Source organism: Plecotus auritus (genome assembly GCF_963455305.1).
Source record: "Plecotus auritus genome assembly, chromosome: X".
NCBI lineage: Eukaryota > Metazoa > Chordata > Mammalia > Chiroptera > Vespertilionidae > Plecotus > Plecotus auritus.
The window spans coordinates 51,819,107-51,846,962 of NC_137784.1; the positions used below are offsets into that span (position 1 = coordinate 51,819,107).

General features: G+C 43.2%; 1 protein-coding gene across 5 annotated transcripts in view; it reads right to left on the reverse strand.

Moving 5' to 3' along the window:
• OPHN1 (oligophrenin 1) overlaps positions 1-27,856 on the reverse strand; it is a 691,171-nt gene that overhangs the window by 291,889 nt on the left and 371,426 nt on the right. For all 5 annotated transcript variants that reach the window (XM_080653524.1, XM_080653523.1, XM_080653526.1 and 2 more), the window contains exons 10-15: positions 27,457-27,557; positions 20,042-20,133; positions 13,944-14,022; positions 9,616-9,649; positions 9,026-9,088; positions 7,534-7,608 (exon numbers count right to left, since the gene is read on the reverse strand). In XM_080653524.1, the coding sequence (XP_080509650.1) occupies positions 7,534-7,608; positions 9,026-9,088; positions 9,616-9,649; positions 13,944-14,022; positions 20,042-20,133; positions 27,457-27,557 (444 nt within the window). The remainder of the gene's footprint in view (positions 1-7,533; positions 7,609-9,025; positions 9,089-9,615; positions 9,650-13,943; positions 14,023-20,041; positions 20,134-27,456; positions 27,558-27,856) is intronic.

Sequence of the window (27,856 nt, forward strand, 5' to 3'; positions counted from 1 at the left end):
AAGAGATTTAAGAACAAACTTTATAATGTAAACCTAACAATTATGTTCCCTAAGTATACAAAAACTGTCTTCTGAGTCACATACAAAGTATTATTTTGGAAGGCAAAGATTAACTGGAATACACATTTGGTTATGTTTAATTTAGTTGGCTGGAAAAAATAAACTGTAGCATACTAAAAAAGAAATGTAACTATTTACGCCAAAACAGGTTTTTCCTATTTAAATATCTAAGTAGAAAAACAACCTAATTATTTTCTGTTCAAAATCCAGGATAATATTTTAACCAAATCTTGGCAAGAAAAGGAGTTTACTTAACTATATGACAAGAGTGAACTTTACCTGAACCCTTTGCACCAAGGAGACAAAGAAGGTTTAGAATTCTCCCCATCTTTTTGGTTCTGAGAAAACTAACTTCAAAGGACCACCCTGCCCTCACTTATAAGACACATCTCCATTCTTTCATATGAATCATGTAAAACACATGATAACTCTCCTTCTTACCTGCTTCTATAAAATGCCAAATTTCATTCCTCTTACATGAGATGCATCCCATTAATAAGGTTCTTCCCATTGCAACAGTCTGTATAAAATCACCCCTTAATTGTTTGTCCTTTACAAAGCTACAGGAATCAAAACACGGTGGTACTAAGAGACATAGACTAATGGAACAAAACAGAGATACCAGAAATAAATCTCCCCATATATGGTGAAATGATTTTTTTATAAGGGCGCCCCTTCAATGGGAAAAGGACAGTATTTTCAACAAATGGAGCTAGGAAAATTTGATATCCACATAATTTAGGATTCCTTATGGAAAGTTCCAGCAAAGCATACATAAAAATGCCTATGCAGTCAATTACCATTTTTGTTGCACTTATTTAAATAATCATGTCAAATTTAATGAGGCCAGAGTTACTTTGTAAAGAAGATTCAAAAAGGGGGATGACTTGTTATTAGAGACATTTATGTGTCAATGGAAAATTATAGCACACCTTTAAGGATTATTAGATTCTTGTTCTGTTCATTGTCTTTGAGCTGCTTTTACCCTCTTGGTAAATTACATTTTGTCAGTGCCTACCAAATTCTCAATTATTCTAGTTTCCTTCAATATCTGGCTCCAAATCCCCAAACTAACATTTCCAGTTTTTCTCAGACTCCTGACTTGTCATCACTAAGGACAAAAACTGCCAACTTCCCAAAGCCCTGCAAGCTGAATCCAGATAACAATCTTGATTAGAACTTCAAACAAATTAACACAACAGATAAGTATGAGGAACATTCATGCATGGAGTTGCTGCTCCATATGTTACTCAGGATGCTATTAGTTCAATATCTAGAAATCCTCACAATTGATTGCCCAAACACCAGGTCTCAACGAATGGTTCAGCTGCTTTGTAACAAACAAATGGTGACCAAATGAGAAATGGACTTATATTGTTCAAAGAATAAAGAATGTCTATTCTTTCTTTAATCAAGCAAAAGGACAGAAAATCAGGATCAAGATGGAGGAGTAGGATGATCCTGAGCTCACCTCCTCCCATAACCCAAAAAAAACTACAACTGCATATAGAACAATTATCACTAAGAACTACCTAATCTAAGAACTAAGATTAGCAGATCATATTTTTCCATAACTAATATAAAGAAAAAGCTACATCCAGATGGGTAAGAAGGGCAGAGATACAGTCTAGTTAGGACCCACACTCACAGTGTGATGACCCACAAGTGGTAGGGATATCACAACTGTAGAGGTCTATCCTGAGGAGTGAGAGATCTGAACCCTACATGGGCTCCCCAGGGCAGTACACCCACATCAGGGGAAGGAGTCCCCATAATCTCTATAATAATAAAATCATAATATGTTAATTAGACCAGACGTCCTTCCAGACGAAGCTGGGGCTGCGAGGGAAGCCTGGGTCCCAAGTGCCAGAGGGAAGCCGGTGCCAGCAGCTGAGGGAAGGAAGGCCTACTCTTGCATGAATTTCATACATCAGGCCTCTAGTCTAGTTATAAAAATCAGTGGAGCTTACATTTGGGAGAGCTGAAGAGCTGTAGGAAGCCGAGACTTGTCTCTTAAAGAGCTCAAGCACAGCCCAGCCAATGTTGCTTAGTGGTTGAGTGTTGACCCATGAACCAGGAGGTCAGGGTTCAATTCCCAGTCTGGATGCATGCCCGGGTTGTGGGCTCAATCCCCAATAGGGGGTGTGCAGGAGGCAGCCGATCAATGATTTTCTCTCATCATTGATGCTTCTCTCTCTCCTTCTCCCTTCTTCTCTATGAAATTAATAAAAATATACTTCTGTGGTATTTTAAATATATTTTTATTGATTTCAGAGAGGAAGGGAGAGGAGTGAAAGAGATAGAAATACCAATGATGAAAGAGAATGATTGATCAGCTGCCTCCTGCACATGCCCCACTGAGGATCAAGTGTGCAACCTGGGCATGTGCCCTTGACTGGAAATGAACCCAGGACCCTTCAGTCCACTGGCTGATGCTCTATCCACTGAGCCAAACCAGCTAGGGCTAAAAATATAGTTTTCAAAAAGAACTCATACACAAAATCCCTCACAATGACTCTCAGCACAGAGATGCACCAGTCTGAAAATCACCTGGGTCATATGTGAAGGAGATACATGATCAAACTTAAAGCAAGAGCTGGAAGAGCAGGTATCTGTTGGAACTTTCTATAGGGATGGAAGTACTTGCAGGTACCATTTTTAAATTTTTCCTTCCACCTAGCTGAGAGGTGCCATTTTTGACATTCTCAATTAACCTTGTTAAAGCTGTTTACCCCACACTGGTGTCTTAGAGAAGCTGCCCACTCAAACTGCCTACTGCAACTTGCACCCCTCCAAAGTGGTTTCCACTCTATCACAAAAAAGCAGACACCCTCAGCCTATACCAAAACCCACTCAAAACATCTCCAGCCCTACACCCAGCATGCAGATTCAGCAGGCACTGGTAGCCCTCAAAAATGACTCTCACCCTATCACAATTGAGGGGATGGGCTCAGATAGCATCAGAGCCCTTCAAAGCAGGTCCTGCACCACCACATCAAGTAAATGACCTCACCCCTCTAAAGTGGCTCCCATTTCAGGAGCACCCCCACACACCAAAGCATTCTTAGTAGCCAAGGCCAAGCCTTCCAGCCAGCAGCAATGAAAACCTATTACTCACATAAGTGTGCCAGAAGCCGTTGTGGTAAAACCCACCAGAGTTCTGACCTACACACAAGTGTTCCCACAGCAGCCACAGCCAGACCTCACAGACATTCAGGGTGGGAGACAGCCCCATCCATCAGAACGCAGGCAGCAGTTGTAGCTGGGTCTTACAGACAATCAGGCCAGAGGCTAAACCAGGGGTGGGCAAACTTTTCGACTCGAGGGCCACAATGGGTTCTTAAACTGGACCGGAGGGCCGGAACAAAAGCATGGATGGAGTGTTTGTGTGAACTAATATAAATTCAAAGTAAAGGAGCGGAGGGGAGAGCAAGAGAACCCTCCACTCTTTCGGCTCCACGGGCCGGATAGAACAGCCGAACGGGCCGGATCCGGCCCGCGGGCCGTAGTTTGCCCACGGCTGGGCTAAATGCACCCAACAGTGTACCCAGAGCAGTCATAGCCAGGCCTCACATACAGCTAGGCCAGGGACCTGTCCTGCCCACCTGCATATTGACAAGTGTTGAGGCTGAACCTCACTGCCAGTAGACTTGGGGGCCAAATTCTTCCCACCAGCATGTCCCAGAAATCACATCCTATCTAATAAAAGAGAAACATGCAAATTGACCATACCTCCGCTACGCCCACAAGCCACGCCCACTAGCCAATCAGGAGTGAGTATGCAAATTAACCCAACCAAGATGGTGGTTAATTTGCATATACAGGTGCGAAGACTGAAGACAGTGTAGAAGGAAGCCAAGTGCTGCAGAAGGGAGCGAAGCTGCAGAGAAGCAAGCAGGGCAGCGGAGATGGGAGGAAAGCAGGCGGGGCAGAGGGAAGCAGGCCGGGCGGCAGAGAAGGGAGGGAAGCAGGCCGGGTGGTGGAGATGTCTGCAGGAAGCCCTATTCTTGCAGGAATCTTCCTGCAATGGGCCTCTAGTCAGATTATAATAGGTGAGTGGACACAACCCATACAAGGGAAACCCCTGGAGCACATGACTCTGGAGACCAGGGAAGATTGTGCCACTGGGTACCACAGTAGATCTTCTATATAAGGCTACTCTTTCAAGAATGGAAAATGTAATGTATCTACCTAATACATAGAAACAAATGGAGTTAGGCAAAATGAAGAGATAAAGGAATATGTTACAAATGAAAGTTCATGACAAAAACATAAGAAAAATAACTAAACAAAATAGAGATATTCAATCTACCAGATAAAGAGTTCAAAGTCATGATTATAAAGGTGTTCACCAAATTCAACAAGGAAGAACACAGTAAGAACTTCAACAAAAAGATAGGAAATATAGAAAAGGATCAAATGAGACTGAAGAATACAACAACTGAGATGAAAATTACACTAGTGTGAATCAACAGCAGATTGGATGATGCAAAAAAGAATATTCAGTGATCTAGAAGGCAGAGTACAGCAGTGGAAATCACCCAATCATAACAGCAAACAGAAAAAAAATAATTTAAAAAATGGGGTTAGTTTAAGGCACATCTGGGACATCAAATGCACTAACATTCATATTATAAGGATCCCAGAAGGAAGAGAGAAAGGGACAGAAAACATGTTTGAAGAAATAAAAGTTGCCCTGCCTGGTGTGGCTCAGTTGGTTGAGCATTATTCCATGTACCAAGAGGTCACTGGTTCGATTTCCGGTCAGGGCACATGCCTGGGTTATAGGCTCGATCCTCAGTAGGATGCATGCAGGGGGCAGCTGATTGATGTTTCTCTTTCATCAATGTTTCTCTCTCCCACTCCCTTCCTCATTCTCTAAAATAAATAAAAACATATTTAGAGGGAAAACATAAAAGATGAAAACTTCCCTAATCTGTGAAAGAGACATCCAAGTTGAGGAAGCACAGAAATTCCCAAACAAAATGAACCAAAAAAGACCCACTAAAAAACACATCATAATTTAAATGTCAAAAGTTAAAAATATTCCAAGTGTCCATAAGTAGGTGAGAGGATAAAAAACCTGTGGTACATTTACACAATGGAATACTACACAGCCATAAAAAAGAAGGAAATCTTATTCTTTGTGACAGCATGGATGGGCCTGGAGAGTATTATGCTGAGTGAAATAAGCCAGTCAGAGAAAGACAAATACCATATGATCTCACTTATATGTGGAATCTAATGAACAAAATTAACTAACAAACAAAGTAGAAACAGTCTCACAGATACAAAAAACAGACTGACAGCTGTCACAGGGAATAGGTGATACAGGGCTGGGTGAAAAGGTGAAGGAATTAAGAGAAAACAACAACAGTACAGTAAAACATTGATATAATGGATTAATTTGGGCAAGGAGGTGTCAGTTGAAGCTGAAAGTCTGTTATATGAAGTAGGTTTTCCAAATGCATATGTTAAAAAATGACAAATTAGTTTACCTGTTTTTACTTATGTAGAAACATTTGTGTAATTAAAATTAAGTGTATATACAAAAATTTTAATTTCACAGAAAAGTTTTCTAGTTGTATTACTGTAATTTTAAGTTTATACTGAATAGGTATAGTAAATGCATGCATTCACCAGTCACCCAAATAAACAAATGCACAGGGCTGGGGCATGGCTTAGTGCACATGGGAACATCGTAGGCATGCGACAACAGAACCAGCTACCTCAAGATGCGGCATGATCACGTGCTAAACATTCCCCAAACATTGTTTATGAGCGGTGACTTGGATTTAAATATGTAGACTATTGTTGTAGATATGAAATATTTATGTCAGCGAAATTACTAGGTTTTTTTCTTAGAGAAAATATGTTAGATATATTGCCTATTCACTAAAATTTGTCAAAAATAACAGTGAATTAATAACAAAGAATTACATGTTAATTTAATTATAAGCAAATCTTATTCAAAAGCATTTTAAAATTAACAGGTTGTTAATTTTTACATATGGCATACAGACCAGAAATTTTGCCTTAAATCCAAAGTCCATTAAACTGAGGTCCTCAAAATCAAATGTTTACTGTGTAGTGATTACCAGAGGGAAAGGATATGGGGGAGGTAGCAGAGGGTAAGGGGAGATAAATGGTGATGTAAGAAGACTTGACTTGGGATGGTGAACACATCATACAACACACAGATGATGTATTATAGAACTGTACCCCAGAAACCTCTATAATTTTTTAACCAATGTCATTCCAATAAATTCAATAAAACAGTTTGTTAAAAAGTTTTATAGAGAAGATCTTAAAAAGAGCAAGAGAAAAACAACCAGTAACGTACAAAGTAGCTCCTATAAGAGTAAAAACTGATTTTTTTCAGTAGAAACTTTGCAGGTCACAGAGGATAGTACAATATATTCTAAGTGACGAAAGGGGGGAAAAATTTCCATCCAAGGCTACTATATCTGGCAAGGCTACCATTCAGAATTAATTGAAAGACAGGTAAGCAAAAGCTAGAAGCATTCTGCAACACTAAACTGACATTATAAGAAATGTTAAAGGGAATTCTTTAAGCAGAAAAGAAAAGGCCAAAACTATAAATGAGAAAATTCATAAAAGAGAAAATCACCACTGGTAAAGGCCAAAATACATTAAAGGTAGTTAATTAATGACTTATAAAGCTAATATAGCCAAAACCGGTTTGGCTCAGTGGATGGAGCGTCGGCCTGCGGACTGAAAGGTCCCAGGTTCGATTCCGGTCAAGGGCATGTACCTTGGTTGCGGGCACATCCCCAGTGGGAGGTGTGCAGGAGGCAGCTGATCGATGTTTCTCTCTCATTGATGTTTCTAACTCTCTATCCCTCTCCCTTCCTCTCTGTAAAATATCAATAAAATATATTTTAAAAAAAAAGAGTAAAAGAGAAAAGTAATAAAAATTACCTATATCTACAATAATTACTTAAAAGATACACAAAAAGATGCAAAATATGACATAAAAAAACATGAAACATGGTACAGGAGTAAAAAAAATTGATACTTTCAGAATGTGGTCAGACATAAGCAACAATCAACTTAAAATAAACTTCTATATACATAGGTTGTTATATATGTATCTCATGGTAACCAAAAACCAAAAACCTGTAATAGATACACACAAAAAAGAGAAGAGAATGGAATCCAATACCTTTTAAGCCTGGTCGGAGTAGTTCCAGTGGAGAGGTTGAGGAAGAAGCCAAATTGCAAAGGGTTTGAGGAGTAAATAAGATATGAGGAAGGAGAGATGCCAGTCATTTCTTCCAAGGCAAGATTGTCTCTGACCCAATGTAGACAAATATGTGTATATTTTACCTTTGGAAATATCTACTTATTTTTATAATTCTACAACCTTCTTTAGTAATGTCTCCTTTTTCTTACAGTCACACTTCCTAATACATAAACAATAAATAAGAATTATGAAATTAAAATTGTTACCAAAAAAGGCATTCAGCAGCTTCTGAACTTGAATATTGCTGCCCACGGTTCGGTACAATCCCTCTGTCTTGATCCCTAGAAAAGAAAATCTGGTCAGATTTGTTTATACAGCTAGAGCTTTCATTTACCTCAGGGTAAAAAAAGTAGGTACTTACACACTGGAGTCAGTTCAAACAGGAAAGGGTTACCCTATTCTCTCCAAGCTCTCCAGCCCTCCCCTCCAATAAGGGAACAATCCTGAAGTATCTCTACAAATTATTCTCTTCATACTTTAATTTTGATTGTACCAAATCCTCATTAATCTGAACAGAAGTGAACACACACTATAGTAAAAGGAATAATATGCTTAGGTGGGTAGCAGCAGAAGACTGTGAATGGTGCTACCATCTTGGAAAGGAACTAGGATCTAATTGAAAAAAAAAAAAAAAAAGCAATATCAACCTTCAAGATATTCCTGAGCAGTGGTAGAAAGGAAGAGTGGGTTGGAGTATGGCAGATGAAAAATAAAAGGCCATTTTGTACATGGAGAGGACTCAAGCAACATTTCAAAGAAAAAAAATAGACTGGTCATACAGTACACTGACCCATCTATAATAATAAAAGCATAACATGCAAATCGACTGAATGACCAAACAGCAGAACGACCATCCAGATGACCTTCCAGTTGACCACGCTATGACACCCACTGGTGCCAGAGCGGGTGCAATGCCATTCATTGGTCAGGGGCCCGGCCATTGCCCCATGATCGCCCTGTAGAGGGAGGCCTAGGCCACTGGCTGGTGGGGTGATCAATCAATTGGGGGGCTCCACAATCGCCCCAAAAAGGGAGGCCCAAGCCACTGACCAGCGGGCTGAGGCAGGTGGGCGGGGCCTCCCTCTGCGGAGGCGATACATCATGGAGCCCAAGCCAGGTGGGCAGGGCCTACCTCTTTGGGGCCATCGATCATGGGGCTCCTGGATTGTGGATTGTGAGAGGGCACAGGCCAGGCTGAGGGACCCCCCCTCCCGGAGAACATGAATTTCATGCCCCGGGCCTCTAGTTTCTAAATATTATCAGAGAGAAACTTGAGAATATCATCAACCTGGAAAAATGTTTATTCCACATTTGTCTGAATTTGGTTTTGCATCCATCAATTTTTAAACCAATATCTATTCTGGCTCAAACTGAACTCTTGTTTATTTAGGGCTATAATCACAATACTACTTGAGGAGTGCCAGGTAGTATTTAGGAATACTTTAAAAGCCATTTAAAGCTCTTTCTCTTAAAAAAGCAGGAAACCACAAATTATCCAAATATACTTGTGTACCACCGGTTTGGAAATCACTGAAATTATACAAATTATGTTAGTGTTCAGTGTTTATAAACAGTGTTTATTCCAGAAATGGGTCCTGAACAATTGATTACATCATTGCTACTTTCGAGAAATTGCCCCAGGATAAATTCACATTGGCTATATTCAAACACTGCCAAGCTTATGGTTCATTACCTTACCTTTTGTCTCAATGACATTGATGCACTTTCTAACAAACTTGAAGCCCACTTCATTCAGCTCCACTGTTTCAAGCAAAGGAAAACAGAGTTAGATGTTGATGTATACAAGCTTCACCTACCAAACATTCAGTTATCTTGCTAAGATACTGCAGAGAGAGAACTAGGGGTTTGATTGGTCATATCCAAACACCTTAACTGGAAAGGTCCTTTGCATGGGTGGGGAGTTAAGAGTTTTTACTCTTTATAACACAAAATGCTTTTAGTTAGCCCTCTGCATTATGTCTGCTTTAGGCATGAACAACAACTAATGTGAAATGTTAGACTGGAAATGCACACAATTTCTATATGTGTCTAGAACAAGAAGGATATAATGTGTTTCTTTATATCACTACTGCTATTCCCACTATAAGCTAAGATAAAGTGACTTACTCAAGGGACACATTTTTTTTCAAAATAGGTATTAATTTCATTCCACACAGTGGCATCCATAAACACACTTGCATCAATATTACATATCATTGACAACAGCATTTACTATGAATAAGGCAGCTGGCAGTTTATAACATCACTAGATCAGCAATTTGACTCACTTTCTTCCTGTTTTGTTATGGGGCTGTGGTAAATCTACAAAAGAAGAGAAACAGAAAGAGCCATAGCTGTAGTGAATCATTATAGGTAAATATGGCTAATAAAATTAAGTAAAAAACCATTAACAACTCTAACAAGAAGGAAAAGTGAGCTAAACAGAATCATCTTTGTCTAGATCTTTAGGAAACAGCTGAAATAATCCGTGAAGATTACATTGGATTTCACACTGCTCACTGCAACTAAAGTTATGACCCTCTTAGACATTTATTTAGGTAAAACTTGGAGGGTTTTTCCAATGGAGCAAGAGACCATAAGACAAAGGATGTGGATTTTTCATGCATACCTGGGTAATGGGCATGTGATGGTAAAATGTAAACATTCCCAATACCAACCTTCCTTTCCCCCAAGACTGGTTAATAGGTGTTTCTCAGTGGAAAGACAAGTGTCCAACTGAAAGAGATCCATGAACTGACAAGATTTTTCTGCGTCATCTTGAACTATACATTTTAATAGCTATGAAAAGACCAAAGAAGAGATTTTTGACTCTTCAAGTCTAGCATTGGTTCTGTCTCTACCTCATTATGAAATCTAGGGCATGTCCTTTTCATTTTCTAGACTTCAAATTCACATATCTAAAATGAGCAAAATTAGAGATGTTCCTTCAAGCCTACCAGCCATATAAGGCCCATAAAATTATTCAGTCTGGCCCTGCCAAGACATTAGGGGTGAGTTAATTAAATGTTTGGCCAAATATAACAGGCTAACTTTTAAGTTGACAATTTTGTATGCCCTGCAAATCTATCCTATCTAATAAAAGAATAAGATGCATATTAACCATCACTCCGCTACACCCACAAGCCAGGCCCACCAGCCAATCAGGAGTGAGTATGCAAATTAACCCAACCAAGATGGCTGTGGCCACAGAGAGAGCAGGAGGCTTGGGTTTCCCCGGCAATGGAGGAAGCCAAGCTTTTCGCACACCCTGGCAGGCCCAGGCCTCCATTTAAGGCTAAAAAGTTTCAATTATAAAAGATAAATAAATCCCAACCAAAATGGCGGCAGCCACAGAGCTGGAGAGAGCAGGAGGCTTGAGTTGCCCCTGGCGATGGAGGAAGCCAAGCTCCCGCAGCCCTGGCCTGCATTGGCCTCCTCCAATCAAGGCTACAAAGTTTCAATTATAGAAGATAAATAAACCCCAACAAAAATGGCTGCAGCCATGGAGCAAGCAGCAGGCTTGGCTCCACTCAAGGCTACAAAGTTTTAATTGTAGAAGATAAATAAATCCCAGATACCAGGGCCTCCGCTTGGGTCGCCAGGGGACGTGGCCGGCCTGCAAACCACCACAGGCCCCTCGCCCAGGCCACCCCACGCCCCAAGGGAACCCACACCCTGATCCGGGACACCCTTCAGGGCAAACCAGCTGGGCCCCACCTGTGCACCAGACCTCAATCCTATCTAATAAAAGAGTAATATGCAAATTGACCATCACTCCAACACACAAGATGGCTGCCCCCATGTGGTCAAAGATCCTGCCCCCATGTGGACACAAGATGGCCAGCACAAGATGGCCAGCAGGGGAGGGCAGTTGGGAAGAACCAGGCCTGCAAGGGAGGGCAGTTGTGGGCAATCAGGCCAGCAGGGGAGGGCAGTTGGGAGGGACCAGGCCTGCAAGGAAGGGCAGTTGTGGGCAATCAGGCCAGCAGGGGAGGGCAGTTGGGAGGGACCAGGCCTGCAAGGGACGGCAGTTGGGGGTGATCAAGCCTGCAGGGGAGGGCAGTTAGGGGTGACCAGGACGGCAGAGGAGGGAAGTTGGAGGTGACCGGGCCTGCAGGGAAGGGCAGTTGGGGGGTGACCCAGGCCTGCAGGGGAAGGCAGTTAGGGGAAAACAGGCTGGCAGGGGAGCAGTTAGGCACCAATCAGGCTGGCAGAGGAGTGGTTAGGGTGTGATCAGGCTGGCAGGCAGAAGCGGTTAGGGGCAATCAGGAAGGCAGGCAGGTGAGCAGTTGGGAGCCATATAGGAGAGGGTGCAGTCTGGTCTGAAAGACACACCCCCCCATGCATGAATTTCATGCACTGGGCCTCTAGTATATATATAAAAAGCCAGCAAATGGAATGCCGTAATGACTGGAACAACCGGTCACTATGACGCCCACTGTGGCCAACAAACCGGCCTGACTGGGGTGTGGGGCTGGCCGGCCAACCTCCCATGGCCCCTCCCCACAGCCGGCCCCACCCCTGATAGGACTCTCCAATCCCAACTGAAGGTGGGTCAGCCAGCCAACATCCCCACGGCCCTTCCCCCTGGCCAGCCCCACCCCCGATGGGCCCCCACCACCCCAATCGGCCCACAGCCTCTCCCCCCAGCTGGCCCCATCCCTGATCACCCCCAAACCCCAGAAGGGTGTGGGGCCAGCCGGCCAACCTCCTGCAGCCCCTCCCCCTGCCCGGCCCCACCCCCAATTGGCCCCCCACCCCAATCGGGGTCAGGGCCCGCCCGCCAATCTCCTGCCATCTCCTCCTTCCGACAGGCCTGATCCGTGCATGAATTTGTGCACTGGGCCTCTAGTGATGTTATAAATATCCAAATGGCCCTTGATAGGAAAAAGGTTACCCACCCCTGCTTTAAGCAAAGCGTGCAAAACATATGTAAGATTAATAGATTGGTATGTCAAGTAAAGCAGCAACGACATTAGCAATGTTAGGATACAGGAAATAAGTTCTCTATATGTCATCTGTTAGAGTGCTGTAACAATCTTTTCTTTTAAAAGAAACATTTTTGCATATGTGTATATACCCATGAGTATTTGAATGAGAGAGGTTTCCATGCTGGCCCTTGCTGCCACTTTGACAAACAATATATTTGTATTACGTCTGCCATAATCAATCTGGTAAAGGTCCACATTCAGTGGGCCCATGTTCTAGCATTATTCTCCACAAAAACCCTTCCGTATCCTTCGATCTTTAAAACCTAAAGAGAGAACAATTTCATGAGATTCAAGAGGAAAATGCCTTGCTAAGCCTCCTAGCATCCTCCTAGAGAAACGCCAAAGACATGTAATAGTTAAGCTCCAGATTGCTTGGAGGGGAAGCAGAGAGGACAGGTCCTGGACTACTTTCTAGATGGCACTCCTCACAATATCACTTCACATTTATAGCTATCTTCTTGGTTGCAATAAATGCAATTTGCAATCTGTGCATTCCTGTTTAGATTTCAGGGCACTGAAGACAGTGAAAGAAAACCCTGGAATATATTTCCCCTCCTAGTAAGGTGAATAAAGCAAGGAGCTTATACTATATCCAAATACTGTTGAATCTCAGTAGCTTTGCACCCATACTTCAGACTAGTTAAAAGCACCTAACACTAAAATATCACATTATGGTTGACAGACTGACTTTCATTTGATTTTTAAAGCAACCCTGTGAGATAGGTAGAAAAGAGATTATTAAAGCCATTTTACTAAAGAGAAGAAAACTGAGTCTCAGAGAGATGAAATCACTTGCTCAAGTTTACACAACCACTGACTGGCAGAACCATGATCCAAATCTAAGCCTTTCATATTCCAACATTATGAAGCTGATATTATTTCATATGTCACCAGAAGAAACCTACTGGAAAGATACTGAAAAGAGAAAATGCTTTTCAATAATTTCTTACTGTTCATATTGGTCTTTATAGATTAATCACTAACCCTTTTAAAGACTCTGTCCTCCTGTGCAAGAAGTTTCTAAATAGAGTGATACATCTTGGCACAGAGGATGGCAATGCCATCTCCTCCACTAGATGTGCCCTTAAAGATAATAAACTGATTTCTGAGAGTAAGAAGGGGCAGCAAAAACAATTTTGAATAAAATCTTAATAAATGCTTGTTCACAGCCATGCCAATTATTTTCAGTCTTTCTATATGAACATATATTAATTATATAAAATGAAAAAGGCTTAGTTTTCTTTATGAAGATCTTATAGCCACAGCTGCATAATGTAAAACTGGAGCAAGAATCTATGGGCCCAGGATTCTAGGCCCAGCTTTGATGTCTTCTGTGAGGGTGGTACTGGAGAAGTTCCTCACCTTACTGTTGTTTTTTAATTTATGGGTTTTAGATGGGGCGGGGAAGAAGGAGAGAGAGGGGGGGATAACAATTTGTTGTTAACTTGCCTTACTTGTTAAACAAGAGATGGTAAATCAACAAAATTCCTTCTGGCTCTAAAAAATTTGAAGTCAGATGGATCTATTATTACCCTTTAACTGTCCTAGACCCACTTGTACCACTAGAGGGCAATCATACGCTGGGCTATGCTGCAGAGGTATCCCCAGTGTCTGAAGTAACTTACAGGCTCTTTCCCATCCATGGCCTCCATCCATAGCCTTCTATTAGCTTCTGAAAGGGCCTGTAGAGTGATGGTTCCTGGCCTAAGGAAAGAAAAATGAGAAGTTGAAAGCAAAAAACTCATCTGAGAGAATGGAGTCTTGTGATCTAAGGTCCCCCTTAGCCCCGGGAAATGTCACACTGAGTAGGCACAGGCATACAGAACTCAAATTTTTCAAAGTCTGTTTTACTCAGAAAACAACAGAATATTTAGAGAACAGTAACTTTGGGAACCCTGAGGGAGGGGATATCTTGGCTAGGGTTGGGCAAGAAAATAGGAGGGCAGATGCCAGGACACCTCACCATAATACTAGTATACACTTAAATTGGCCCTACACTGCTTGAGCCAAACTGAGACTCTCCCTGCCTCTCTCAGAAGCCAGCCATTTGGTCTGAGCTATAGGGGTGAGCATGTTCATCAAGGGTACATTCATCTTCAGGAAAGTGGCTTTGCTATTTCCACCACCTAGGATGCCCAGGAGAATTTCCAATTGGCACAGCATGCACAGTGGCTAACTTAAGCAATCTTATGACTACTAAAAACTAAGAGTTACTAAATGCTCACTAGGTATCAGTTTCTGTTCTAAGTACTTTATAGGTATTAATTTATTTAATCTACCCAGGAAGTCCATAAAGCAGGTACCACAGAGGGTTTTTTGTTTTTTTTTCTAAATCCTATTTTACAGAAGCAGTAACTGAGGAATACAGAGGTTACCTAAATTAACATATTGGGTAAGTATGGTAGACCAGAATTTGAATTTAGTAATTCTGGCCTAGCAGTCATGTCTTCCTTAACCACTACACTAGCCCTAACCAGTTTGGCTCAGTGGATGGAGCGCCGGCCTGCAGACTGAGGGGTCCTGGGTTCGATTCCAGTCAAGGGCATGTATCTTGGTTGCAGGCACATCCCCAGTAGGGGGTGTGCAGGAGGCAGCTGATTGATGTTTCTCTCTCATCGATGTTTCTAACTCTCTATCTCTCTCCCTTCCTCTCTGTAAAAAATCAATAAAATATATATATTTTTAAAAAACCAGTACACTATAAGGCCTCTTCATCATGGCAGAGGGCCTCAATACCAATTTTATTTTACTTACTAGCAGGCTACCTATACCCAGAGATATCCCAAGTTGTTATACTGTGTATTGTCTTTTTCAAACTTCAAAAAACAAAACAAATTGGAAATTTGGGACTGACCATATTATTGCAAGCATAAAGTCTCCTTGCATTCTTTACCTCACTGTGCCATTATGAGAAAATTGCTCTTCTCACTACTTGTATAAGATGAGACCTCTCTCAAGTCATGAAATGATAAGAACAATGATAAGAGACCTGGAAAAAGTCACTGGGGCTCTGTGGGCCTCTTTTATTATCCATAAGGGTGTTGAAACACACAAGTTGGGAGGTGCTTTCTAGTCCTGATATCATGGGATTCCTGTTCTACTTGCCCTTCCATCTCTTACTTCATTAAAGTACTCCTTAAAAAAGAACACTCTTAAATCATCTTTAAGCAAGAATCAATTGAAAACCAAGACTTGGCTTTGGATAGTGAATTCTTTCATGTCTACCTTTCTCTTAGAAACACCCAATCTTTTGGATATATCTTATGGGGCTAGAAAGTCTAGAAATCTTTATAAAAGCAGCTATGTAGCTGAATCCTGCAGCCAGAAAGAAGAAAAAACAAGCAAATGGGCAACAGACAGAAAAGCAGAAACTGAGGACCAGATATGATATTAAAACCATTCTGAAACTGAGCTTCCCTAACTGGGAAATAAAAAAGCCAGTATGTGTCCTTGCTTCACCTTACAGAGAAGCTGAATAAACAAGTACTATTCAGGAAGCATTTATAGATTTTGTAAGTGCTACAGAAAGTCAAATTCAAAGAACAATACTGTTTATGAACAGAATGACAAAGTACTGACATCTAGTCCAGGGTCTTCTATTCTGACCTAAGATAAATCCTTTGCCCTCCCTGAGGTCTCAGTGACCCATCTGGAACAAAAAGGCATACACAGCATATTTGCAGAAGAGTGTAGTAATTAAGAGTGCGAGCTTGGAAAGTAGAATGCCTGGATTTAGATCCTGGCTCTACCATTCTCCAGTTATGTAATCTGACTTGTTTACTTTCTCTCTGTCTCCTTGTCTTCCTTTGTAAAATTAGGATTATAATACCCCCTACCTCATGTGACTGTGGTCAGGACTAAAGGACATTATCACTTAAAGGGCTGAGAACAGTGCTTGGCACATAGGAGGTATTCAGCAAATGTCAGCATTTGTGTTGCTGCTGCTGCTGCAGTTGTTATTGTTATTTATTATCATTGCCATTCAAGCTCTGATGGGCTATGAGCCTGTGGCTTCAAATATTGGTAGAAACACTAATAAAAAGCTATCCTATATTCCTGAAATGTACTTCAGGGTGTCTGCTGCCTTCTGGGTAGTCCAACTTTGTTACTTAGAGCAGAATGACTAGCCAGGAAAGCAGACATCACATCCCTCAGAAAACTCCACATGTGCAGAGTAACCTCAGCACCTGTTCAATGTTATCACTGACCCTCTATTTCACAGCACAGGTATTTTGCTTACAATACACAATGAAATAAAGTTAAAAAGAATATAGGCTTTGGAGACCTACAGACCAGGGTGTGAGCTCAGCCTTGCCGCTATTTGATTTGAGATTAAATAAGAGAACGTTTTTTAAAGTGCTCAATATGTGGTAACAAAAATCACAGACACATTGAAACTTTAACTCCTGGATTCTAGTCTCAGAAATCCTCAAAATTCCAGGGTAGGAAAAAAATAGATTAAAAAATGAACACCAAATTTATTATCTACCATTAGTCATACATAGCACTAGGTGCAAGATGCATATACTAGTATATGAATTGTCCTCAGCTTCTAACCTCAGAGTCAAATTATTTGCAACTGCTTTGCGTCCATGGGAATATTAGCTGCAAATACTTAGCTCCCAATTTAGGCTAAAAAGGTAATTAGAATGAAACTAACGGCAGAAAATCTTTATTTCTTTTAAGCACCTTCATGCTGCAAAGCCAGAAACAGTAAAGATGCATGATAGGAAAGCCATAGCAAAAAAAGTAATTTTTCCCTTCCTACTGGGCCGGTAGCTTTGGGGAACATGAGTGACAGAATCATGGTTACTAGCAACTATGTTTACTATCACAGTCATCTTTGATTAGGACTATCCATTTTTAACCCCAAAACAATTATCTAGGTTCACAAACAGAAATTTAAAATGGGGAAACTGACCAGTAGTAACTTATTCCCAGACCAAAAAAGCCCTGATCTCTTAGACTTAGACTAATCTTTATGAATCCAGTCACTGAAAGTTTTGTTCATATGATATTACTAGAGGCCTGGTGCACAAAATTCATGCACTGGGGGGGGGGGGGTCCCTCAGTCCGGCCTACACCCTCTCGCAGTCCAGGACCCCTCGCTCCTCACTGCCCGCCTGCTTGCTGCTCCTTACAGCTCAGTGCGCTGCTCTTTAGCACTGCCACAGAGGCGGGAGAGGCTCCCACCACTGCCGCTGTGCTCACCAGCTGTGAGCCTGGCTTCTAGCTGAGCAGCGCTCCTGCTGGGGGAGCACACTGGCCACCAGGGGGGAAGCTCCTGCATTGAATATCTGACCCCTGGTGTTCAGTGTGCATCATAGCAACCGGTCGTTCTGGTCGTTTTGCCATAACGGTCTCTTAGGCTTTTATTATATAAACTAGTGACCCAGTGCATGAAATTCGTGCACATTAAAAGGGGATTAATTAGAGGAAATAATTTAATATTGCTATTTTCCCTTTCTCTATAATAGAAGTGTCAGAGATGAAAGAAAATTAGTAAAATGTATATGAAAACCTTCCTCCTGTCAGAGTCTGGGGCTCACCACGGGACCCAGAGTCAAGTCCCCACCCACCCACATGCACCTCAAAATCACGTGAGACCCAGACCCGGCTGCCCCCCCCCCCCATTGGGCTAGATCCAGACCTGACCAGTCCCACCCTTGTCAAGCCCTGCCAGGCAGGGGGCATAGCCTCAGGTCCCCTGACCCGGCGCCAGGAAGGGGGGGCAGGTGGGGGGTGTGCCTTGAGGTCCTCCGTCAAGCCCCGCCAGGTGAGGGACACGGCCTGAGATCCCCTGTCAAGCCCCGCTGGGTGGGGGGCATGGCCTAAGGTCCCCCGTCAAGCCCCGCCAGGCAGGGGGGGGTGCAGCCTCAGGTCCCCTGGCCCAGCACCGGGAGAGGGGAGCAGCCTCAGGTCCCCTGGCCTGGTGCTGGGGTGGGGGGCATGGCCTGAAGTCCCCTGTCAAGCCCCACCTGGTGGGGGGCGCGGCCTGAGGTCACCTGGCCTGGCGCTCGGGCAGGTGGAGCAGCCTGAGGTCCCCTAGCTCAGCACCAGGATGGGAAACGCACCTTGAGGTCCCCTGTCAAGCCCTGCCGGGTGGGGGGGCACAGCCTGAGATTCCCCTGTCAAGCCCTGCCAGGTGGGGGACACAGCCTGAGTTCCCCTGTCAAGCCCCATGGGGGCGGGGGAGGACGTAGCCTCAGATCCCTGCTGATTGCTCGTTAAGGCTCCTTATGGGAACGTGGCCTCAGCTGTGGGTGCAGCCATCTTTGTGATGGAGTGATGGTCAATTAGCGTATTCCCTCTTTATTAGATAGGATTATGATTGAACCTTCAGGTTCCTTTCTAGTAATATGATCATTTCGTTAAATTATATTCTATTATTCAGTACCTATTCCATAGAAGCAACAGACTGAAATAAAATATAGAAGCCTATTTATTCACTGAAATTTGGATCAACCTCCCACCTACATAACATGTGTTTATCCAAAGTAATTTCAAATGCTCTCATTTTAAAATTTAAAGGTTCAATTCCCCTCTTACAAAATGTCCTCAGGTCAGAAAAAAAAAAAAAAAAAAAAAAAGAGGGCACCAAAGAGAAACAAGTAAAATGAAGTCCAAAATTTGTAAGCCTTGTCTGAAATCAGAAAGTTGATAATCAAACTATTTCCACTTGACATAAATATCTGCAAAGTAGGGAACGTCTGTATGATGTTTGCACGAAGTGGAAGAAAATATTACTCCCCAGTACTATTACCCTCCATAGCATCTAGCTCCTATTAAAATGTTGTCCAGCCCAGTCAATATAGCTCAGTGATTGAGCATTGAGAAATGCACTGAGAGGTTGCTGGTTTGATTCCTGGTCAGGGCACATGCCAGGAGGGGACGTGCAGGGACAGCCAATTGATTAATCTCTTTCATTATTGTTGTTTCTATCTCTCTCCCTCTCCCTTCCTCTCTCTAAAATCAATAAAAACATATATTTTTAAAAAATGTGTTCCAATTCACTTGTTCTTATATGCTACTAGAGGCCTGGTGCACAAAATTCATGCACTCGGGGTGGGGGGAATCCCTCAGCCCGGCCTGTGCCCTCTCACAGTCTGGGAGCCCTTGGGGGATGTTCAACTGATGGCTTAAGCAGGCAGTTGGATATTCTTAGTGCTGCCGCGGAGGTGGCAGAGGCTCCCACCACTGCCACTGCGCTCACCAGCCATGAGCCCGGCTTCTGGCTGAGTGGCATTCCCCCTGTGGGAGCACACTGACCACCAGGGGGCAGCTCCTGCATTGAGCATCTGCCCCCTGGTGGTCAGTGTGCGTCATAGCGACTGGTCGTTCCATCATTCAGTTGATTTACATATTAGCCTTTTATTATATAGGATATTAGGAGATTTTAAAAAGAGTGAGTTTTGTTATATTGTCCTTTTTGCAACATCATCAAACACTGACCTTTTGCATATATGATAGCAAATTAAATCCTAGGAATGACTTTTTCTGCCTAGAGCAGGTGAGGCAAAGCTGACTGAAGCTTTCATAGAGAGAACCAACACTGGGCCAGGTCTAACAGGGATCCCTGTGAAGGGTAGCCAGAAGAGCTAAGACAATGATATCATGAATAGATTTGCTCATTTTCATCAACAAGAGATGATAGAGGAAAAGATCCACCCAGGCTCAGCACCTGGTACATGGGACATTGTCAATTCACACCAGCACAGCTTACCTTTCATTAGTTTCTATATCAAAACAGAACCTCTTGTCAATAGACTCCGTCTTCCTTCTCACGCAGTACTTCAGGGTTAAGTCCAAGGGCCCCTGATAGAAGAGAAGGATTAATAGTCAATTTGGGGGAAAAATGCACAAAAGCTTCTGCATTCTGCAGTGTCCTTCGTGTCACTTGGAAGGCATCTGTCAGGGCAGCAAGAGCAATGTATAGCCTCACTGAGAACCTTTGTCCCTTCAGATGGTAGTTTTAGCAAGATTGCACATGGTTTCTCCCTGCTCCAAAAATCAATAAATGGCTGAGATGAAAAGGAAATTATATTCAGGGTGGGCCATAACTCTTTTCCAAGTGCACTAGATTAAATAGGAAGCTCATTTCACATCATGTAAGGGGAGTGAAGGAGAAACAGGCTGCCCAGAATCACATTAAGTGTCCAAAATAAACTTTTTGTTAGATGTCTAGGTAGGGAGATTGCTATGATTAAGTGGCTTTCTGCAACCCTCCTTTCATTAAAGTGGCCAATGGAGGAGGGGCAGACAAACATTTCTCTTCCCCACTTCTAGACTCTTGAGGATGACAGGGTTTCCAAAAGCAATGACTCCAAAGATAGGGTAGGAGTACGGAATTTAATGTGTGTATTAGTTAAGGTGGCATTTGGTATTTCATATGTGCAGAATGGTTTGGTCCACCTTAGTCTTATGGGCACTTAACAAGGCCAATGAAATCCACCTTTTCCACAGATTAAAATTCCCCAGTCCTATACTATTCAGTTTCCCTCTATTATTTCAACAGACACAATGTGGTATAAGTAAGAGAAGTAACATTTATTAATCTCCTACTAGGTGCCACATATTACACTAGGTATTCATAAACCAACTTTCTTCATAATCTTTGGAGGAAGCTCAGAGAGGTAAAATGGCTTATCCCAAGTCACCCATGTTGGTATAGTGAAAATGGCAATAAACTAGGAAGCTTACAACCTGGGGACTTGTCTCAGTTAAGCCATTTACTAGCTATATGATCCAGGGCAAATAATTTTGACTCTCTGAATCTTAACTCCACCGTCTATTAAATGGGAATAATACTACACACCTTACTGTCTCAAATTCAGAAACACTCCCCAAATGCCAGGTCTATGCCTAAGCACTATACCATCTAAACTGGCTGGTACAGCTGATAATCCAATTATTTTCTCTCATTGACACACTCAACCACCAAAAGCCTATTCTTCTGCTGCTCCTGCACTATGAAAACTCAACTCTAAATTCATCATTCAATCTGCCTTCCCTGCCCCAGCACTTAGAATATCAAGCATTGTTAGTTGCTCAAGATGAGAGTGATTAACAACTGCATTATGTACTCACCCTCCTAAATTCTGAATTCCCTCACATTTGGTGGCATCACAGCTCAGGGGCCTAGGTCTTGCCCTCCACTCCAGGTTCCCCTGTAACCACCCCCATCAGTGTAAAACTACTCTTATTTCATACATGTATCATGCTCTTTCATGAATCCATAACTTTGCATATACTGTTTCCTCCACCTAAAATGACTATGTATATTATTTGACTGGTTAAACTCTTACTTGTTCTACAACCTGCAATTTAGTTTGATTTCCTCTAAAATCCTTCCCAAATCACATACATTGCCATTATGTGTTTTCACAATTATATTAAAGCTTTATGTTTTCGTGAATCATTTCCTTACTTGACTGAGAAATCCTCAAGAATGTGGGCAATGTTTTATTTATCTTTATATCTCTAGTACATAATAAACAGCACTCAATAAATGTTTACTACATTATTATCCTTGCCATTTTTCTAAGAAGAAAAATGATACCAAGCAAAAAGTACTTTACTCAAAATCAAAAAGCTTCTATGCCACCCTGGTCAGCATGGCTCAGTTAGTTGGAGCATCGTCTTATGCACCAAAGGTGGCGGGTTCAATTCCTGGTCAGGGCACATACTCATGCTGTGGGTTCAATCCCTGTCAGGATCCATGTTTCTCTCTCACATTGATGTCTGTCTGTCTGTCTCTCTCTCTCTCTCTCTCTCTCTCTCTCTCTCTCTCTCTCTCTCTCCTTCCTCTCAATTTCAAATCAATAAAAAAATATATCCTCAGGTGAGGACTAAAACAAACAAACAAACAAACAAATAAATATTAAATAGAAAACTACTAGGCCACAGAGTTAGGATTTAAAACTAGTTCTTGAGACTCAAAAGGTAGCACTCTTTCCTCTTACACTACTATCTGACAGGGAAAGGATGAATATCATATAAAACAGTGTTTGGGAAAGTGATCTGTAAAGTGAGCAGCACAACACAAATGGAAGTTGATAGGCTGAAATAATAGGTAACAGTGGTGAGTACCATAGTCAGAAAGAGGGCTAATTCATCCATCTTCAAATTCAACTAACCATACCTCACAGTGTTACTGGGAGAGTAAATGAGGCACATGATGGAAAGTATTCAGCACCTGGCACACAGCAGACATTCAATACACAGTGGCTTTTAACAATATTATCATTATCTCATTTATTTGTATTATTTGGATTTCTAGAGCACGAGTTAATGATAGGAACTAATTCACAGAACTGACAAGAAGTCATTTCCAACTATAATTGAGGAAAATACAAGTAATTACTTCCACCTCCCCTCCATTCATAATGGAAAAACATGTCCTTCTTTCCATTCCATAAGGAATACCATAGGAAAACTAATAAGGCTGTGACAGGACTGCAGTTTTGCAAGCAGCCACTCAATGAAAAGGAAACAGGGGGAGATAAACTAAAAGAAGGGCTTGCTCTTATATGTTAGGAAGTTATGAAAGTGGCATTCACTGCCTCTGTCTTGAGTTTTGCAGTAGGCACCTCTGAGCAGGAGAGAAAGGGCCTAAATGAGCTTATTGTCTAAAAAAGGAACTTTCAAGTCCAGTATTTGGAAAGTAATCCTATATAATAAAGAGCTAATATTCAAATGGTCATCACACCATAACAGCTCAGACACTCACAATCGGGAGAGAGGAATGGGGACCAGCCAGGCACAAATGAGCTCACGAGAGAGGAATGAGGACCAGCCAGGCACAAATGAGATCACGAGAGAGGAATGGGGACCAGCCAGGCAGCGGCCCAGGAGAGGGACAAGCCACCCACCCTGCGGTTCTGGGCACCAGCAGCTGCGCCTGAGGCCTGGGAGAGGGACAAGCTGCATGCCCTGCAGTCCCGGGCGCCAGCGGCTGCGCCTACACCTGCGGTGTGGGACAGGGAGAAGCTGTCTGCCCCATGGTCCCGGGAGAGGGACAAGCCACCTGCCGCATGGTCCCCAGTGCCAGTGGCTGTGTCTGCACCTATGGCCCGGGAGAGGGTCAAGCAGCCCACCCTGTGGTCCCGGGTGCCAGCACCTGCGCCTATGCCTGTGGCCTGAGAGAGGGACAAGCCACCCGCCCTGTGGTCCCAGGCACCAGCGTCTACAGCTGTGCCTGAACCTGCAGCCTGGCCCAGGAGAGGGACAAGCCACACACCCCACAATCACAGGCACCAGCGGCTGGGGCTGCGGCCTAGGAGAGGGACAAGCCACCCGTCCCGCGATCCCGGTGCCAGTGGCTGGGGCTCCGGCCCCGGAGAGGGACAAGCTGCCCGCCCTGCAGTCCTGGGTGACAGCAGCTGCGCCTGAGCCTGTGGCCCAGGAGAGGGACAAGCCACCCGCCCCGTGGTCCCGGGCACCTGCAGCTGTGGCCCAGGCAAAGCCGCCTGCCTACAGCCTGCGGCTGCGGATGGCCCGGGTGAAGCCGGCCCTGGTCCTGGGTGCCTGTGGTCGGCCAGAGTGAGGGATTTCCAGGTCCGGGGTGCAGGGCGAGGCAGAGGTGGTTAGGGGCAATCAGACCAGCAGGGGAGCAGTTAGGGGCAATCAGGCTGGTAGGGGAGCAGTTAGTGGTGATCAGGCAGGCAGACAGAGGTGGTTAGGGACAATCAGGCAGGCAGGCAGAGGGGTTGGGGGTGATCAGGCAGGCAGGCAGGCGAGTGGTTAGGAGCCAGCAATTCCGGATTGCAAGAGGCAGTCGGACATCCCCGGAGGAGTCCCGGATTGGAGAAGGTGCAGGACAGACTGAGGGACACCTTCCCCCCGCCGTGCACGAATTTCGTGCACCAGGCCTCTAGTCCTATCTAATAAAGATGGAATATGCTAATTGACCCCCACACCATTGCAAAGATGGCGGCACCAACAGCCAATAAGGAGTGAATATGCTAATTGAATGTCACACCCTCAAAGATGGTGGCGCCCACAGCCACAAGATGGCGGCACCCAGTCCCCTCAGCCCCGCCAGGGCAGCAGGCACGTAGCAAGGCCGGGCCCGCTCCCAGGTGGGCCCAGCCTTGCTACGTGCCTGCCTCCAGAGTCCCCCAGTCCCCTCAGCTCTCCAGCCGCCCACAGCCAGCCTGAGGCACAGGCAAGCCTTGGATGGCAGCTGCCCAGCCGATGCCTGAGGCGCAGGCAAGCCTCAGATGGTGGCTGCCCAGCCACCCAGGGCCAGCCTGAGGCACAGGCAAGCCTCAGATGGCGGCTTCCCAGCCACCCAGGGCCAGCCAAGGCTCAGGTAACCAGGGCCGGCTGAGGCTTGCGCTGCCAGCAGTGGCAGCAACAGAAGTGAGATGGGGGTGTCACCTTCCCCTGATCACCGGGTCGCCTCCCGCCCCTGAGGGCTCCTGGGCTGTGAGAGGGGGCAGGCTGGGCTGAGGGACTCCCCCTCCAGTGCATGAATTTTCATGCACCAGACCTCTAGTGTATATATAAAAAGAAAGAGACTGCAGGACAGTATTGCTTATAAGCACTTGCCAATCAGGTACATCAGCTCAGTTTCAACAGAAAAGAAACAAGTTCTGTGCTTTGGAATCACATCTAAAGGTGCATTAGCAGTTGGCAGACTAGAAAGTAAGGAAAATTTTGAAGTCATGAATGAGTAATAGGCCCATATGGAAACATGGATGAAGGTTCTGAAATACCTTCATACCATTTGGTATGGTTATTTAGAGTTGCATCCCATCTCCAGTTGACATTCAAAGCAGAGTAACAAAATGTGTGGTTAAAGAACAAAAAAAGCAGTTTTCTTCATCCTGCAACTAAATCTTTTTTTTTTTCAAAGGAAAGATGCAATCAAATATTACAGGGTCTTACACAAATTAAACTTTGGGATCAACATTAACAACTGTGACCCGTGGGCAAAATCCAGCCCTCCACATTTTTGTAAATAAAGTTTTATTGGAACACTGCTATGCCCCTTCATTTACATACTGCCTATATCTGCTTTCCTATTTCAGCTGCAGAATTGAGTAGCAAAGTCAGAGACTGGATGGCTCACAAATAAATATTTGTCTAGACCAGCCGTGGGCAAACTACGGCCCGCGGGCCAGATCCGGCCCGTTCGGCTGTTCTATCCGGCCCACGGAGCCAAAAGAGCGGAGGGTTCTCTTGCTCTCCCCTCCGCTCCTTTACTTTGAATTTATATTAGTTCACACAAACACTCCATCCCTGCTTTTGTTCCGGCCCTCCGGTCCAGTTTAAGAACCTATTGTGGCCCTCGAGTCAAAAAGTTTGCCCACCCCTGGTCTAGACCTTTACAGAAAAGCTTGCTGAGCCATAAGCCAAAAGGAACATCCCCATCATGACCTAAATGAGCCAAAGTAATGGGAAATCCCACCACCAATGTTCTTGAACCACAATAAGTGCATTAAAATATCTCCAGACCATATTGGGTTATTCCAATATTCTGCTTAGAAGTAGTGCAGCCAAACCCAGTTAACAATTGTGTTTATTAGTTAACAAATACACAGTACTAAAAATCTCTCTGTGTATACTTGTATTTGTGTATAAATCTATGTAAAGAGCAGATAAGATATGAGCTGGCCAATTTGAGAGGAAAGAAACCTAAGGAAAAATAAGATCTCAAAATACTATTACTGGGAACTATTATTTGAAACTTAGAAATAGGTTAGTATATTTTTCTCAATCCTCTCTAATTTTCCATGAACAAGCCACACAAGCGAGATCGTCTATGGAAAGCACAATAGAGAAAAATTGACCTAATTATCTTTCTACCTAAATTGGGTCTTCATGTACTACAACTTTCAATGCTAACACGTCACTTTGTCAATTTGTAAGGAATTAAAATGCCTAAATAAATATCATCACTAAGACCCTGTCTGAGAGACAATTAAAAGGATACATTGAGCCTCACCAGTGTGGCTCAGTGGTTGACCTCCTATGAACCAGGAGGTCATGGTTTGATTCCTGCTTAGGGCACATGCCCTGGTTGTAGGCTGGATTCCCAGGCAGGGGAGTGCAGGAGGCAGCCGATAAATGTTTCTCTCTCATCGATGTTTCTCTCTATATATACCTCTCCTTTCCTTTCTCTAAAATCAATAAAAAAATATTTTTTAAAAAATGAAACATTGAACTACTTTAGCATATTAATAGTCTATCAGCTTTTATCTTAAGAAATCCTGGAGTATGAGTGTGTGTGTGTGTGTGTGTGTATGTGTGTGTGTGTGTATTCCCAAAACTCCTGCAAAGGTAGGCAAAGTGAGATGACAGAATAAAAGTTTTAGCTCTATGGTCTAACACAGTGGTTGAAAAACTGTGGCTCGCAAGCCACATGCAGCTCTTTGGCCCCTTGAGTGTGGCTCTTCCACAAAATACCACGGCCTGGGCGAGTCTATTTTGAAGAAGTGGCGTTAGAAGAAGTTTAAGTTTAAAAAATTTGGCTCTCAAAAGAAATTTCAGTCGTTGTACTGTTGATATTTGGCTCTGTTGACTAATGAGTTTGCTGACCACTGGTTTAACATAACAAACATACATAGTATATCAGATTCTTCCAGGTGAGTAAACTATGTTTTCAGTGTATTAAAGTCATTTGCCACTTTGGGGAGTGGAGGAAAGTTTGGAGGAAAGAAGAAGAGGCATTAACTGCTTAAATATATTTTAGTATTATTACATAGACTGTGAGGAATAGGTTATTCCAATTTTAGACAACAGACTAACTCTTTTAAAAAGGAATTTTGGTAAATTATATTTTAAACTCTTGCTATTTAAAAGACTCCTATAATAGAGCCTTATTAAAAGTAAGACATATTCTCTACACACAATTCATCCATACTTTTGCAAATTTTCTTTGTACAATGTGACAGGCAGTTGTAATCATTTAGTAAATGGTGTGAAAGAGTAGAGGCACTTTCCAAAGGCCTGACATAATTAACAGAGATCTTTTGCTCAACTGAGAAGTATCGGGCCCAATGCCAAAGAGAACATATGAAGCTTCACATGACAGTGATGGATTTGGTTCTTTGACACTAAATAAACATATACTCTTTTCTGAGATACAGTCACAGATGCATTGCAAAAAATGTGGCACCAAAAAGAACTGACCTGCTTAGCACCTGGCTTCTGCTCCATTGGCGTCATGGTGAGTGTTTTGGTCTCTTTCTCATACTGGCAGTAGTATTTCACCCAGGATATACCCAAAGCCCCTAGAAAGAGAGGCAAAAGTGAGCTAACAAATTAATTTTTTGGCTGCATGGTCCAATCCCAAGATGGAAGCTGTGTACACCTTGGCCTTCAGGGTCATGCTCCAGATACAGCCCTGTACATATGGAGATCTGAACCCTAATCAGCTCTTTCCACATCTGCTCTGGCTTGCTCCAAACCACTCACCTTGCCATGTTCCCTATGAATGCTGACACTACACATCCTATTGCATAAGCTGGAAACCTACCATCAGCAAACATTCAATACACAGTGGCTTTTTATGATATTATCATTGTCTCAT